This window comes from Triticum urartu, chromosome 2A (assembly GCF_056163025.1).
Source record: "Triticum urartu cultivar PI428250 chromosome 2A, HENAU_Tu73, whole genome shotgun sequence".
Lineage (NCBI taxonomy): Eukaryota > Viridiplantae > Streptophyta > Magnoliopsida > Poales > Poaceae > Triticum > Triticum urartu.
Window position 1 is genome coordinate 754,962,081 of NC_141874.1, and position 17,054 is coordinate 754,979,134.

General features: G+C 44.3%; 2 protein-coding genes across 5 annotated transcripts; both read left to right on the plus strand.

Annotated features, from left to right (window-relative positions):
* Positions 1 to 525: 525 nt before the first annotated feature.
* LOC125527507 (disease resistance protein Pik-2-like) lies at positions 526 to 9,228 on the plus strand. Of its 4 annotated transcripts, none has more exons than XM_087545483.1 (5): positions 526 to 798; positions 1,187 to 2,125; positions 2,316 to 3,888; positions 7,175 to 7,228; positions 7,623 to 8,819. In XM_087545483.1, the coding sequence occupies exons 2-5, from the start codon at positions 1,260 to 1,262 to the stop codon at positions 7,890 to 7,892; spliced, it is 2,763 nt and encodes a 920-aa protein (XP_087401609.1). In that variant the 5' UTR covers positions 526 to 798; positions 1,187 to 1,259; the 3' UTR covers positions 7,893 to 8,819. The 4 variants fall into 4 exon arrangements, with proteins under 4 accessions (XP_087401609.1, XP_087401611.1, XP_087401610.1 ...); XM_087545484.1 differs by lacking the exon at positions 7,623 to 8,819 and adding an exon at positions 8,907 to 9,228 and having other exon boundaries at positions 528 to 798; XM_087545485.1 differs by lacking the exons at positions 7,175 to 7,228; positions 7,623 to 8,819 and adding an exon at positions 8,907 to 9,228 and having other exon boundaries at positions 527 to 798.
* A 5,222-nt stretch (positions 9,229 to 14,450) lies between these two features.
* LOC147987828 (uncharacterized) lies at positions 14,451 to 16,831 on the plus strand. Its single transcript, XM_087540449.1, has 3 exons — positions 14,451 to 14,469; positions 15,790 to 16,677; positions 16,785 to 16,831. The coding sequence occupies exons 2-3, from the start codon at positions 16,002 to 16,004 to the stop codon at positions 16,829 to 16,831; spliced, it is 723 nt and encodes a 240-aa protein (XP_087396575.1). The 5' UTR covers positions 14,451 to 14,469; positions 15,790 to 16,001.
* Positions 16,832 to 17,054: the final 223 nt, after the last annotated feature.

Consider the following 17,054-nt stretch of genomic DNA (forward strand, 5'->3'; position numbering starts at 1 on the left):
CAAAACTATTCTTTTTGAAGGCCGGCTGTGTTGCTGGCCGCTGGCTGTGTTGCCGGCGAGGACGTGTAGGCCGCTGACTTTGTTGCCGGGCGTGAACTAGGCCGGCCGCTGGTATTTGAAACATTGTTGTTTGAAAATGGAGGCAGACAGGATGGGATAAAAAGGATGCGGCCGCGCGCTGGGCGTACGGCCACCGCATTCCAGGCAGGCCCGAACACGACCCCATCGCCCTACTTAAACAGACAGAATCCGGATAAAACAGATGTCCGTTTGAGGTCGCGCGGTGGAGTTGGCCTAAGCCGGTCCAGACCGGACATGAGCGTTCGTTTTCCCACTCAAACGGACGTCTGCTCCGATGGAGGAGAATAGTGTTGCACTGTTGCCTGGTCCCTCGCTCCACTCCACTGCGCAAAGCTCTATCTATGTTTATGGATAGATACGGATGACACGGAATCTTTCTTTCCATCAATGCTGCGAGACTAATCAGAAAAAAGAAAGGAAGGGGTCGCTCTCAACAGTCTCTCCACCATTTCATGTCGGCCTCACTAGATTCTCATGAGAGCGCTCACCTCACTCGCTAGCTGCTTCACTCTCCACTTCCTTCCCCTCCGCGCGAGATCCAGCGTCCGCCTCAGCCTCCGCGACGCCGTCCACCTCCTTCTCCGTCGAGGTCTCTGCCGGCGGCCGGTCAGCGCCCCTCCTTTGGCTCGACACGGCAGCGATATGAGCGCTCGGTTCTCAAGTCCAAGTCAAGAGTGCCCGTCCTCCAGATCTGCTGCTGTACTATGTAGTAGATAGGTAATCGCCTTCTTCTTCTTTTTCCCCTTGAGCAAAATTTCCTCCGGATCTGCTGCTGCTCTTTAAGCAATCCTGCTACACAGGATTGATTAGTCATGTTACGCAAAGCAACATGTCTTGGAATCATTGCTTCCCTACGATTCATTTGTTATCAGCCATGAAAATAAAAAGCAGAATTGCTGTATATCTGCTCTGTAGTAACTAATTAAGACCGCGCTGCAGGTTTTTCCAAATATTTCACCATCGGTTCACTCTCCCTTTTGTTTGGTCCCGAGGGCGTTTAATTTGTCCTGGATTTCTTACAAAAGTTTTGGCTTATTAGCCATCATCCTTACTAAATTTATTTTTTGAAAGGACCAGACTAATTTATTATGCTGCCATTCTTTAGGTTGGTCTCTTTTACCAAGTAGATCACCAACGCCAACTTCCACAAACAAGAGAGATAACGTGTGCGGCCAAGCATGGCCGCGGTCGTGACCGGAGCGATGGGCACCCTCCTGCCTAAGCTCGCCAACCTGATCACCAAGGAGTACAACCTTCACAAGGGTGTCAAAGGCGAGATCATGTTCCTCAAAGCTGAAATGGAGCATATGGAGGCGGCTCTGGTTGAGATCTCTGAGGCGCCAATTGATGAGCCGCCTGACAGGCAGATCAAGCTTTGGGCCAAGGATGTGAGGGACCTATCATACGACCTCGAAGATAACATTGACAAGTTCATGGTGCACATCGAAACCCATGGACAGCCAGAGAAGTCGCACAGCTTCAGGGATTTCATTGATAAGTGCCTCAGCCTGCTGACCAAGGGCAAGATTCGGCACAAGATCGGCATCGATATCGAAGACATCAAGAGACGCATTGAGGAGATCAGTGAGCGGCGTAAAAGGTACCAGATTGACGGTAAGGCTCCTGCCAAGCCACGCGGTCCAACTGTTGACACCCTTCGCCTGTCAACCTTGTATAAAAAGGCGACGGAGCTCGTTGGCATTGACGAGAAGAGCCTTGAGGTAGTCCAGATGTTGACAGAAGGAGACGAGGTTTCCAGGAAACAGCTCAAGGTGGTCTCTATTGTTGGATTTGGTGGAGTAGGCAAGACAACCCTTGCCAATGCAGTGTATAAGAAGATGAAAGGACAAGTCGATATTCAAACACACAAACCGCAATGTGATTGTGCGGCTTTTATTTCAGTGTCTCTTAATCCTAATATGAAGCGGATTTTCAAGAGCTTGCTCCATCAACTTGACAAGCACACGTACCAGAATATTAATGAGGCATCTTGGGGTGAAGAACAGCTCATTAGTGAGATAAGAACATTCCTTGAAAACAAGAGGTATGTATGTGAATATGTGTTCCTCAATGTTTCATACATGAACGCCACAAGGAAATTGCAGTAGTGCAGAACCCTCATGTTCTCTATTTGCTTTGCCATTTATGTTAAACTTTATTAGATAGCTCAATTCTGCTCAATGTATTAGAACTTAAATAGCCTTATGATATATGTGTTTTGTTATTAATTGAAGGTACTTGATTGTTATTGACGACATATGGGATAAATCTGTCTGGGAAAATATCAAATATGCTTTGCCTGAAAATGAATATGGAAGTGAAATAATCACAACAACTCGCATTCTTGATGTTGCCCAGCAAGCTGGTGGTTTATATCGTCTGCAACCTCTTTCTGTTGTTCAGTCAAGGAAGTTATTCTACCAAAGAATATATGGCACTGAGAATAAAACAACACCCGCTCAATTGGTTGAAGTATCTGAGAACATTCTGAAAAGATGTGGTGGGGTGCCTTTAGCTATCCTTACAATTGCTAGTTTGCTGTCCAGTAAAATGGAAAGAGCACATACACATGAGTATTGGTCCAAGGTGCATAAATCTATGGGTTCAGGGCTAGATAATAGTCATGATGATGTGAAGAACATGAGACAGATATTATCAGTCAGTTACTCTGATCTACCTCCACACCTAAAGACTTGTTTACTGCATCTTAGTGTGTATCCAGAGGATTATGAGATTAAAACAGAAGAACTGATATGGAAATGGGTGGGTGAAGGTTTTGTGAAAAAAGAACAGGGGAAGAGCTCGTATGAAGTAGGAGAGGCTTACTTGGACCAACTCATTAATAAAAGCTTGGTCCAACCTGAAAGATTTGACAATGAGAACAAAGTGCGCTCTTGTTGTGTTCACGATATGGTGCGTGACCTTATCATTTCCTTGTCAAATGAGGAGAATTTCCTAACTATAGTTGGTGGTCAGCAGCCAGTGTATCTACCAAGTAAGATCCGCCGACTGTCCATCGAGACCTGCATTGAAGAAGTTGCTAATCAGCTGACAACCACGGGCTTGGCCCATGTGAGGTCACTTACTGTGTCTAGCCTAGCTTTCAGTTTGTTGCCAGCGCTTTCGTGTTTTCCAGTCCTACGCGTGTTGGATTTAACTGGATGCGATAAAGTGGATAATAATCATTGGAAGGATCTATGCAGTTTGTTTCACCTGAGATATCTGCGTTTAAAGGGTACATCTATCACTAAGATCCCGAAAGCTATTAGGAATCTAAAATTTATGCAAGTGCTAGACATATGGCCCACAATAATAGAAGAAGAGCTGCCGTCAACATTTGTTCAACTAACGCAACTGTTGTTCCTAAGTATTACAATGAAAACACTAGGAGAGCAGGATCTTCAAGTCCTTTGGAGCATACCATCTCTCAGAAAACTCTACATAATGGTGAAGGAACCTAAACACAGAAGAGGTAAACGGTTGGTCATTGACAGTGGTTATCCATTTCTGTGTCTAACGAGCTTATGTGTCAATGGTGACACCATGATGCTGAGGTTTGAAGAAGGAGCCATGCGAAGTCTCCAAACTCTGCAGTTACATTTCTGTGTGCATCGCACAGTACGTCAGTTTGGTGATTTCATATTGGGTTTAGAGAACCTCTCTTCACTTGAGCATATTGATGTTACAGTCTTTGATGAGCACAAAGAGATGCAGACTATGAAGAATGCATTCGAGGAAGAGATAAGATTGAACCAGAACAAGCCCAAACCGACATTGAGAATATTGGAACTTGGCTACGAAGTTGTGGTAACTACTATTTCACACTTTCAGGCGACATGCTTATATTATTTATCTTATATACAATTAGTGTAAGTATTTGCTTGTTTCTCATCTTTATATCCTTGTACAATTTGATATTGACACCAGTTATTCATGCATTTCAAATACTAGTTATCCAGTCATTTCCTCTAATCTTTAATTTAACTAATTGTATTTTTGTTTGGCATTATGTTGGTTTATCCATGTAAAGGAAAGTTGGTTATTTACCCGGAAGTTGAGTAGCGTTGGATTGCATACCCAAAGTTGATTGTCAAATCGATAAAATGCCAAAAATTATATAAATCTACTTCATAATTTACCCAGAGGGGGGGGGGGGGGGCTCTATAAAGTAAACAAATTTAACCCTTTATCTGTTGGTTTTTGTGCACCCACGCACATTGCACCCCCGGTGCACCCCCGATCAAAAACTTAGCAGAATATTTCAATAAATTCTGAAACTTTGTGGATGTGATTAAGACCCAATGTTTTAGGTTCTTGCAAAATTTGGTGGTGAAATAACATCCGAAGAAATCTATAAAAAAAAACAAAGTTGTGCTGAAAACACGTGAACAATAACGTGGGTGCAGAACATCATTTGTATTCCGTTTTATATGGAGATCATTTGATGTTTTTTGCTGACCAAACTTTGCAAGCTCCTAAAGCATTTGCTCATAATCACATCCTCCAAGTTTCAGATTTTTTTTGTTTTTTTCTATTTTTTTGAATTAACTGTTTACTGCATGGGTGCACCAAAGGTGGGAGCAGCCACTACTTAGCCTACTTACACCCATAGTCCTTTTACATGTATGCACATACGTGTGCATGCTTTCGGGTTCCTGCAGCTTGCTTGAGGTGTGCCGGTGGGTCAGTTGTTGGCAGCTCGCTAGCAGTAGCAATGGAGGTCGGGCGTGTTGGGCGTTGGTGGCACCGGGGGCTTCCCATGCTGCTGGTGTGGCTGGTTTTATAAATAGCACAAAGAAAATCAGGACATATGGTCGAGGAGGCACTACGCTTCGATGATTTGGTGAGGATGTGTTGAGATGACGTACGGGTGGATGGCGTCAGGTTGATCTGCCACCAGGAGACATACCGGCGGCAGGTGCACGCGGGACAGCCCTACGAGCAACTCGCTTGCTTACACTCTCGCATTCTCGCCTTCTCATTTGCAGATAAAATTGAAAATGCCAGATGTTTATTTCTAGTTACATTGAAGCCCGTACCGGTAATTTTTTACCAATTTACATCCAGCTTTGGGTACATAATCCAAAGCTACTCAACTTTTTGGGTAAATAACCAGATTTCACCTTTTTGGTAAGTTAATATGAGTTTTTTAATGGTAAGTTAATATACATGAGTGTAATAGTGAGTACGAGAGTAACAATTAGACTTGAGTGTTGTCCAAACAAGGAATTTAAGTAATAGAAAGGAAATGGTTTATAATTGTAGCGGCATAGCTTGATCATAGTTTTGTAGGACTTATTTTCATTGTACACAAAAAAAATTCATGCGACAAAATAATAATTCTGTCGCATGAGATCTGCTGTTACATGGAAACTTGTCACAGGCAATAGTTGTGGCGGATAGGCGGCTTTGGCTTGTAGCCTCCCCACCAGCTAGTCGGGCTAGGATGCAGCAGTGACTAGGATAGCATGCCCAGGACTGGAACATTACCAAGGTGGAGTCTATCCACAACACAGGGTCAGAGTGGCTATTCACGCTGTTGGAACCCCTAGATGAAACGGCAATCGCGGCTGGTTGGTGATCATGATCATGTGTAGAATCTGGCATATGGGGGTAACGAGATCACACATACAAATCGCCACCCCCTGCTGAGACGTCCCCATGCTCCTTACATGGCTACATCACTTCACTCATGTGCATACAGCAATGCCCAGGTGATAACCTAGAGAAGGGGAAGATGGTGGTCAGCTCTACTCAGCTGAGTGTGAGGCTGAGTCCGGTGGCAAAGGTACGGCCACGCTAGATCCAGCCGGGGCTGGGCTAAGGTCAACACGGACGGGAGTTTTGTCGTGCTGGGAGGGATGGTCCTACGGGATGGTAGATGTGATATCATCTATAGCACATGCAGGGAGCTCCGTACATGTGATAATGCGCTAGAGGCTGAGCTCTCAGCTTGTAGAGAGGGCCTGGATCTGGCCTTACACCAGACCTCATTGCCTATCATCATTGAGATGGATAGTGCGGAGGCAGTGTCGATGCTCAGAGCACCCACGACAGACAGGTCGCAGCATCATACACTTGTAGAGGGAATAAACATATTAGTTGAGCTAGATGCCAGGGAGATTTTATTCACCCATTGTAGTCGCTGGCAGAACATTGTTGGCCATGAGCTGGCGGCGTATGGCCGTACTACCCCATGTACGGCAGTCTGGTTTACTGCTGGGCCGGACTTTGTTGTAAACTTGGCTATGGCTGAGAGGCCCCCTTAAGCAATGAGAGTTTTCTTTCCCCTTGCAAAAAAAAAAAAAACTAGGATAGCATGCACATAAGAGGGGTGATGGGGTAGGAGAGAAGAACGAGGTAGAGAATAGATGGATAACTATTGCTTCCCTTCTTCGATTATGATCATCTCTGTATAAAGGAGTTACAAACCATGAGACAGACTCGGACTGGACTCCAAATCTTTCCTAACTATACTCTTTTCGTAACACAACTGAGACTCCAAAAGCTACCTAATTAGTTCTGCAGAAGCTTGCTGCTGTCCTGGATGAACACGTTTCCTGTAGTGCAATCCTACCATCCCAAAACTACCCAGAAAATGACGGTTCTATTATACATTTCTGTTCTGCATATTAGGGAAACATGTAGTTGTGTTGTCCAAACAAGTTTTCTTTCTAGATATAGGGAAGAAATGGGTAAGTCCTTCATATACAATAATGATATAAGTAAATATGTTTACATTCTTTTAAATCTTTCTACATGTAGCATGCTTCATGCTTGATGCTTGTATGTCTAAATTTTCCTTTAACAATTAACAATCATGGTTACAATATCAAATTATCATCATTTGTCCAAGGAGGTATGTGGTGCACCATAGAGTTTGTAAATTTCTTAGCTGTCGCAGATGATAGGCTCGCATCTACATTAACCAAGTACACATACATGTATGTCGTAACCAAAATATTATTGCCCGTTGATTGCATGTTGTTTTCTGCGAATTGCACCAAAGCATAGATGGTCTACAGAACAGTTAATAGTCTTTTGTTTGTTTTGACAGCTAATGATAATGTTTCTTACTGTTATTTCCTGACAGAGAAAAATTCAGGCTAAAGACCAAGTGATTAGGGCAGCTTATAAATTCAAAGAGGTAAAACTCAACTTCCTCTCTAACACACCATCCAAATTATTCAAACAAAGAAGATGTTTTTACATTGAAATAAGATCTTTCTGAAAACTTGAACGGTGGCCTCACTCAACTTAATAAGGCTTGCTGGATAATGACGAGTAAATTGCAGCAAACCACCAATTTGAAAGCTAGGTTTCCAGAAAACACCACGTTACATTTTCTTTGCAAAAAACACGCCATCTTGTGTAATCATTTTGCAAAAACCACTGATCAGTGGATCTGCCTCTATTAAGTGAGATTATGACAGAGGGGGCCCGCCAGTCAGGCTGATGTGGCACCAAACTCTCACACCGTTACATCGAATCGTTTTGCTGGACACAGGACCCGCTTGTCAGTGAAACACTCTCTATGTCAGACCACTTGGTCACTTTATCGAGCAGGTGCAGTACACCGCAGGCGTGCAGGTGTTGTAGGGCGCAGGAGGTTCGCCCAGGCGGTCTCTGGCGATGCAATAGAGGTGGGCAACATGGATCCGGCGGGGATGCCCCGATCCCTACCGGATCTAGACGAACTGAAGGGCGGCGAGGCGGTTCCCGACATTGAGAAGGTGCGGCGGCCAGCGGTTGGCCAACTCCATCATCAGCAGCTGGTGCCGGGGGGCGAGCGCCGGCTCCGTAAGACCTAGACCCAGGGAGCTTACCACGCGCGTCGCAGCAGGCCGCCCCTCCGCCTCCTGCGGCAGCGGCGCCACTCATAGCCAGGATCCAATGCCCCCTCCTCCGCCGTTGAGGTTGAAGAGCGAGCAGATCCTCCCTAAGCTATCGGTGGTTTGGGTGCGAGCTTAAGCACACCAGTGCCAAAGGGGACACAGACCTTGGTGCACACCAGTGCCGAGGGGGATGCAGACCACGGCGACGCTCCAGCCGAGGGGGATGCAGACCATGGCGGGATGCAGCCCTTGTAGTAGCCATGGCTCCAGCCGAGGAGCGAGGCGCCGACGTCGGTGGTCGACTGCCAGAAGATGGCGAGGCAACGGCGATGGAGGACCTGGGCGAGGCAATGGCGACTGCGGACCTGGGTGAGGCAATGGCGACGGTGGATCTGGCGAAGTCTTGCGTGAAGACAAGACGAACCAGTTTTTTTCTTTTCCCTTCCAATGACAGGTGGACCCACAAAGGGATGATAATGTTACCAGTCGCCGCCGTTACATGTAAGATGCTAAGCGGTGCCACATCAGCCTGACTGCAGGCCCCTTCTGTCATAATCTCACTTAACAGAGCTAGATCCGCCGATCAGTGGATTTTGCAAAACGATTACAAAAGACGAGGTGTTTTCTGCAAACCTAGCCATTAAAGTGGTGATTTTATGCAATTTACTCGCATAATAACTGGGTATTAATTAGTGGTTAGCTCGTGCATTACACCATGCAGAAATTGTAGCAACACAGATGCCATTCACATTTTCTTATAAACATGCATGGAATCTCAATTCACTCAGAGAAGGAAAGAATAACCTGCATGAAAAATGAATCCTGCGCATTCTTCCACCTATGTCACTAAAAAGTGATGTAATCTAATACCAACACCTTTATTACTATACAACTGCAATTGTGGGTTCAAAGGTTGACTCTAAAATATATCTTCAAACAAAATATCGTGTTTGTCTAGAAGCTACCTAGCTAATATGTGCTTAATCACAGGCGGCTGAAGGTCTGAAGGGGAAGGTCTACGGAGCTGAGAGCTAGTTGTCGAAGCTTTAATAAACACACTACCACAAGAAAACGAAGCCACCGACCGTGAGGTCACGTCTGGGCTCAGTCCAAGGAGCTAGTCTGCCTGCTTGCTGTTCGTACAAATAAATTGAATTCTATCTAGCTAGTCATGTGGGCGCGATATGCCCTAAACAATTATATTTCATGGCGATCGTGCTTTCTTGGATAATATATATGTTGTTTTTGTTACATGAAGAATGCCGTCAACATTTGCTACCAAGTATGTAAATGTAAATCTTGTATTTATCTATACGATGGTTTTTTTTTTGGTAAATGGTGCATGCAGCCATTTTAATGATCTGAAGTTCGAAAACAAAGTCTGAAATCAATAAAAGCTCACAGAAGGAGAATGAAATTGTATGATGGATAATTTTAAAGTGCGCTCTTTAATTACTCGATAAACATGCATATGTTTAGGAAGTTGTTCGCGTAGCTGCCCCTGTTAGTCAGGAATTCATCGACATACATCGCTTTTGTCAGAACCTAAACCACACAGGACAGCAGCAAGCCGCTAGCAATTTCTGTCGCCTCCCTCTCTTACATTGACGGATGGCTTAAGATAGCTATTACAGTACACAAGGGATTGAAGAACTCAGCCTTGTCCTGTCTTGAAGAAAAACATCAGATCACACAGTTCCTGTCACTGATAGAAAAGGGGGCAAAGGTCCAGGCCGGGTCAGCCCATTAGTCCCGGTTCAGTCAAGAACCGGGACCGGGCATTGGACCCGGTTCGTGAGCCCCGGAGGCCGGCCGGGCCACATGGGCCATTGGTCCCGGTTCATCTGGACCTTTTGGTCCCGGTTCGTGGGACGAACCGGGACCAATGGTCCTCACTCCTGGCCCACCACCATTGGTCCCGGTTGGTGGCTCGAACCGGTACCAACGGCTAAATAATGCAGAAAACAAAACAAAAAAACTGGAAAAAAATAAAAATAGCAACAATAAGTACTTATTTATTTTCTTTTACGATAATTCTTTTTTCTATTAAAGTTTGTAACAAAATTCTAATTACTTATTTATTTTCTTTTATGATAATTCTTTTTGCTTTTAATGTTTTGAACAAAATTCTAGTTACTTATTTATTTTCTTTTATGATAATTCTTTTTGCTATTAAAGTTTGTAACAAAATTCTAATTACTTATTTATTTTCTTTTATGATAATTCTTTTTCCTTTTAATGTTTTGATATAAATTCTAATTACTTATTTATTTTCTTTTATCATAATTCTTTTTGCTATTAAAGTTTGTAACAAAAACACAAAAAAAGTGTTTTCAAATTTCAAACTTTTCTAAAACAATAAAACAAAAAAAGTGTTTCACGAAACTTTTCAAAAACAAAAAAACAAAAAATATGTTTTCAAATTTGAAAACTAATGGCACTAACAGAAAGTTTATAATTTTTTTAAAACTAAAAGCAAAAAGAATTAAAAAACAACGCAAAAAACAAAAAAAATAAATAATGCAGAAAACAAAACAAAAAAAACTGGAAAAAAATAAAAATAGCAACAATAAGTAAAGAAAACAAAAAAACAAAAAAAATGCCTCCTACTGGGCCCCCATGGCCCGAATACGACTAGAAACCCAACAATGGGCCAGGATTCAGGCCCGTAGTAAGCCCAGTAGGCCCACAGGCACATAGAGATAGATTAGGCACGAAAGCCTGCTTTAGAGAGGAGCTCGAGAGGGTTGGCGCATCGCACCTTATAAACAAGAGCGGTTCTCTCTCAGCTAGCGAGGTGGGACTAAACTCCCACCACCACGCCGTTGTGCAAGGCCCATTGGTCCCGGTTGGTGGCACCAACCGGGACTAAAGGGGTGCATTAGTCCCGGTTCATGGCACCAACTGGGACCAATGCACCCTTTAGTCCCGGTTGGTGCCACCAACCGGGACCAAAGGCCGCCGCTTCCCGCACTTTGGGCTACTGAAAAGAGGCCTTTGGTCCCACCAGGCACCAACCATGAATAAAGGGGGCATTGGTCCCGGTTGGTCTCACGAACCGGGACTGCCTATATAAGCAGCACTCATGAAAAATTGGTTCAGTTCCTTCTTCCCCGCGCCCGACGCCGCCAGGCTGCCCGTCTCCGCCTCGCCGTCGCCGTCATCGCCCCGCGCCGCCCCGACGCCGTCGCCGCCCCGCGCTGTCGTCGCCGCCGGGCCCCGACGCCGTCGCTGCCCCGCGTCGCCCCGTCGCCGTCGCCGTCGCCGTCCCCTGCCCGTCGCCCTCGCCGTCCCCTGCCTGTCGCCCTCGCCGCGCCCCTCACGCCGTGGCCATCCCGTGAGCAAATTTTCTTGTTAGATTTTTTTGTAGTTCATAGATTTTTTTTGTTAGATGTGTAGTAATTTAGATGTGCAGTTCATAGATTTTTTTTTCATATTGTGTAATTTGTTCATCTTTTGTTAGATTTTTTTTCTGTTAATAGATTCTTTTGGTGATATTATTGTTGAATATGCATGTCTGTATGTTCGTATATATGCAAAGATCGAATATGTCAATTTTTTATGATTTTTTTCTATTCATAGAATTTTTATGATTTTTTTTCTGTTGTAATTTTGTTCATAGAATTTTAATGATTTTTTTGTTCATAAAATTTTCTTTCTCAATTGTGTATATGTTCATATTGTGTATGTATAGGAAAATTGTGCATGATCAAAGTCATTTATGAATATGTATAGGAAAATATGTACGGACACAAGAGATGATGTACTTTTTGTTATAATTGAATGCATGCTAATTTGAATACTACTTTATTTTACCATTTGGTTTTGCTTATTGAATGCTCATATTGGAAAAGTACTGCTACTTTGAATGCTAAAATTGAAGAGCACTCTATGCAGAAATCTAGGAGCCCCCTCCATCATCCACGCCGTCGTGGGGGTAGCTTCTCCTTCATTCCCGTGTGCTAGACAATTTGGTGTAATAATGCACTCAGGAATGAAAGGAGGAGCTACGTACCATCACCGATAGTCAACCCGTGATTAATAATAATGATTTAATTTAGGTTTTTTAGTACATATATTTAATTGTACAAGTTTAATATTTGAATTATGAACTTAGGCCGGAAATGTCGTACTCGAACGACGAAAACCGCCCGGGGGAGTGCGACTGGTGCCACGACGACCGAGGTATGTGCGATAGGTTCATTGAACTGGACGAAGATCGGCGCTTCAGCATTAAGCTCTAGGAGACCTTCAATGTTCATACGGTACACAACGACGATAATAGTTTTTTTTTCGTAATTAAGCACGACTTCAACTATTTTAACGTGTATTTTTCATATTTTCCAATTCGACTAGCTTATCCCATGCTATGCAAGACGCTATATCTTGGGAGGATGGGTTTTGAAGACCATGAAAGTATGGAAACCAAAAAAATTCTCCTAAGGACCCATCATGGTGTGGATTTTAAAGTAAAGCTGTACAATGCTGAGAGTGTAACCCATTTTGGTTGCAAAAATTGGGAAGCACTTTGCAAGATGTATGGTCTTGATGAGGGTATGCTTGTCACCATGGATCTTGGTGATCCTACAATCGATCAAGAGAGACCTTCGATTTGGGTCCTTGTGGATACACCTCCAATTGACAGCTTGTTTATTTCAAAATAGTTGACAGCTTGTTCCATTGACAGCTTATTTTCATTCTTCAAAGAATGTGCGGAAAATGGTAGACAAAACCCACTACACCGATGGCTCCGAATTAACTTATAAGGAGAAAAATCATCTGATCGCATTTTGTACTGATCTTGAGAATTACAATGTCTACAATCGAACTCCTCAACATTATGGTCAATACGTGCCACTAGTGCACGTGTTGAACTACGCTAACTACCATGAAGATACCCTGGTAAGATTTTTTTACTATTACGACATCCCTGCATCTTTTTAAATACTTCTAAAACTAGTACATCATTGCTAACTACGAAGTTATTACTATGTTTTTCAACAGATAATATAATCCCGAATGATTGTGTGCCTCATCTGATGTATACGAACGGTCGTCTTGATGTTTTGAACATACAACCAGGTCGTCCTACGAATCTCAACTGTCCATACCGGATTTCTAAAAGAAGTGGACATGACAATCAAAGAATGGAAAAAATGTATGGACAGTCGTAAGGAGCTTCTTGGAAGCAAAAGGAGGCGAAGCGCAAGAATTGGAGACAGGATGATCTCCATTCTTCTTAATGGAGAGTCAGGGTCTATATTGTTTTATGCTATTTTACCTTAAGGGTGTTTAGGTCCTACCTGATACTGATGATCATGTGCTAAGAACAATTATGTAGGGTTGGGTTCGATAACTATGAGGATGATAATCATATGACTTGTTATTAATAACGAGTAGAAGATGTATGATGATGCATGATTAGTAGGACTTGTTATTATATATGATGATGTATGATGCAAGCATGCATGAGTTATTATATATTAGCGGGTGAAATGAACATAGCAGTAGCGTTGGTAAACCAAGGACGAAGATATAAGAGAGGACACTTCTCACTATTAGCTAGCTAATAACAACCTAAAATTAACCCCCAAAACCCTTAAACCAGCCACTTTTTTTTTAAAAAAAAAGAAAAACCTCAGCTCCAGCCAGCTGCTGACATGTGGAAGCCTTTTGGTCCCAGTTCATGTCAACAACCGGGACCAAAGGCCCCCTTCCCTGGGCTGCTCGCAGTGGCGACGTGGAGGCCCATCTGTCCCGGTTCGTGTTAGAACCGGGACTAAAGGGGGGAGGCATTAGTAACGACCCTTTAGTCCCGGTTCATGAACCGGGACAAAAGGGCCTCACCAACCGGGACAAATGCCCTGTTTTCTACTAGTGTGTGCTCACTTTTATCGAATGGGACTTAAACTTTCTCACTGTTCCTTGTGTCTCGCAGTTGGGCTTTGCTGCTTGGGAAACTTGACGAAATTAGATTTGTATGTGGTGCGTATTATGGCTTAGGGAATCTTGCCACACTTTTTATGTTTATGACATGTGGGGTCTACTGCTCATAAAAAATGCTTTCCCTAGATGTGGCTAGAACCAAATAATCACCTAACTTGGTCAAATTTACCTAAGACGAGGTGTGGCAAAGTGTGGCCGGGAACCAAACAGCCCCTTAGTTATTCGGACCCTTTCTCATCGCAGCAGGCGCTCTGACGAGCAAGGTAATCTGGTTGACAACACCTTAGAGGTCTTCATGTTAGGATGATCTCCACCGCATGGGCCCAACGGCCCACCGGGCCTTTGATCTGTGCCCTGATCGGGGGCGCCCAACCACCTTGGTTGACGGGCCCCTGTCGCACTGCACCATATAAACAGGGTGGGGTTCGGCGGCATGCTTCATGAGGTTCGTCGCGTTCCTAGGCCCTCCACCAACACTCCCTACCGGTCTAGGATTCGTAGCAGCAACGGGAAGCGCCGCCACCACTTCGCCCACACACGTAGTGCCATCACTGGCGATCACTGCCCACCATGGCCACCGGCTCGAGCTCCTCGAACCAAGCAGAAGGTAGTCTACCGTCAAATCCCTAACCTACCCGATCCAGGGTCCTATCAATGGTAATAGAGCAAGGTTGGATTAGGATTTTTTCGGTACAAAAGGAATCAAAGCCCCCCCCCTAAGAACCCTAACCCTAACAGAGAAAGAAGGAAAAAAAAGAGGGCAAAGAAATCTCGCCGGCAAAAAAGCGCCGCCGCAAGTCCGCGCCGTTCCTCTCGATCCGGATGGGCATCAGCAAGATGAGCCGTCTGGAAGAAGAACATACCCCTTTTGGGGCAAAGGGCAGCACCACCGACCCATTTGACGGCGGCGCGTTCACCCTCGAGGTGCTCGCGCACGCCGACAAAGGTGCCAACGGGGGCGCCACCTCCTTCACATCCACGCGCACCCGGGCGCACAGGGGAGCAGAGGAGGGCTCAGCTCGCGCCTCTCTCTCTCTCTCTCTGCCACGACTGGTGAGGAAGAGGAAAGGAGGGGGAGGGCAAGAGAAGCTGGCGCGATGCGGTGGCATTCGCCGCCGTCGCCGGCGGCCGAGGCGAAGCCAGATTTCTCCGCCGTCGCGTGGGACAGAGGTGAAGGAGACGAAGAGGGGGAGGAGAGGCAAGTGAGGCTAGGGTTTCTGGTCGGGAGGAGTCCCGGGGCGATTTTGACCAAGCGAGGAGCGCGGGTGACCGTCGGATCCGATCCAACGGCCACGGGATTAACCCTAGCTTGGCATGGGCCTTTTGGGCCGAAAGTGGAGGCGGGCGCAGCCGCGCACTCGGCCAAGGCCAGTGGCCGCGGGCGTGCCACGCGCGCTGGGCCGAGGCCAGCAGCTGCGGGCATAGTCGCGCGCGCTGGGCCAAGGTTGGGCTATGCTGCATTTTTTATTTCTCTATCATTTTTTTTCAGTAGCAATTTTTTTGTTTTTTTTTCATTTTTGCGAAATTTTGATATATTTTTTTCTATTCAAATTAACCCAACAAAAGTTTATCTAGAAAATAGAAAAGTAAAAGAAATGTTTCTAAAAAGTCATGAATTTTTTATTCATGTTTTTTCGCTGCAAATAAATAAAAGTGCTCTTTTTAAAAGTAAATATAACTAAAGTGAAACTAAATTTTAAGAGCATGTTAAATTAATTATTGAAACAATTATGATTCTGTTATTTTTATGACCAACATTGTTAATAACATGTTCATGATTTGTTATTGTTATAAAAGGTGCATTTATTTCTACATTTGTCCAACGGTGATATAGATTTAATTGCATAAACAGTAGTATGTTTAATTTTGACCAATGTGGATTAAAGCATGCAATTGTTGTCATGATCTCACTTCATTGTGGTTTTAGGAGGGTACCACTTGATGAGTTGCCTCAAGGATGTTCCAACCCTCAAAGGTGATAACTACACTGAATGGAGAAAGAAAGTTTACTTGTCTTTTGTCTGTGCTGAGGTGGACTGAGTTGTGGACACCCCATAGCCGGTCAAACCAACAGAGCCAGTCAGAGATGCAAAAGATGATGCTGCTGCTTGGAACAAAAAGAAGAGGGATCATGCTCCAATGGAGATGTCATATTCCCTCAAAAACCAAAAGGGGCTCAACGCCAATAAAAAGTGCATGGCTTTCATAAAGAACACAATTGAGAACGCTATTGTGGGCTCAATTACAGAGTGTACTTCCATAGGGGAGTATCTTGAAAAGATAAAGAGCCAGTTCACTGGTTCTTCAAAGATATATGCTACCCAGTTGCTAAAGCAGCTGGTGACAGAAAAGTATACACGCGGTGGATATGGCATAAGAGAGCACATCCTCAGGATGAGCAACATGGCAGCTAAGCTTAAACCAATGGATGAGGATTTGGAGCTCAAACCGGCACTCCTCGTTCACCTGGTCATGACTTCACGGCCAAAAGAGTTTGACACTTTTGTTGTCAACTACAACATGTCGCCTGGAAAATGGGACATTGAAAAGATTGTAGCCGTGTGTGTGCAAGAAGAGGAAAGACTTAAAACCTCATATGGTGGTTCTCTGAACTATGTCAAGGGTAATAAGAAAAAGAACTACAATCAAAGTGGCAAAGGATCTCCTTCAAAGCCACATGGAAAAGCTCCCACACACCATCAGCATCAACAAAAGTCTTTTCCAGTGGACAAAGACACATGTCTCCATTGTAAGCAGACTGGGCACTACAAGAAAGATTGCCCTGTTTGGCTGAAGTCAATAATGGCAAAGAGAGGTAACAACATGGTTTCCCTTGTAAATGAATCCTTGTATACACAGTTTTCGAAATCTAATTGGTGGATTGACTCAGGTGCAACCGTTCATGTTGCAAATTCATTACAGGGATTCCAATCGACGCGGACTATGCAAAGAAGCGAAAGATGCATTGAGGTTGTAAATGGAGTTCAAGAAGAAATTGAAGCTATCGGCGACATCTCCCTAGAGTTAGCTGATGGATTCACGCTTCTGCTTAGAGATGTTTTTTATGTTCCTTCATGTCACAGAAACTTGATTAGTGTTTCATGTTTGGATAAAGATCATGAATGTTATTTTGGACATGGCAAGCGTGCCATATGGTTTAATAATGCTTATGTGGGTGATGCTTTACTTCAC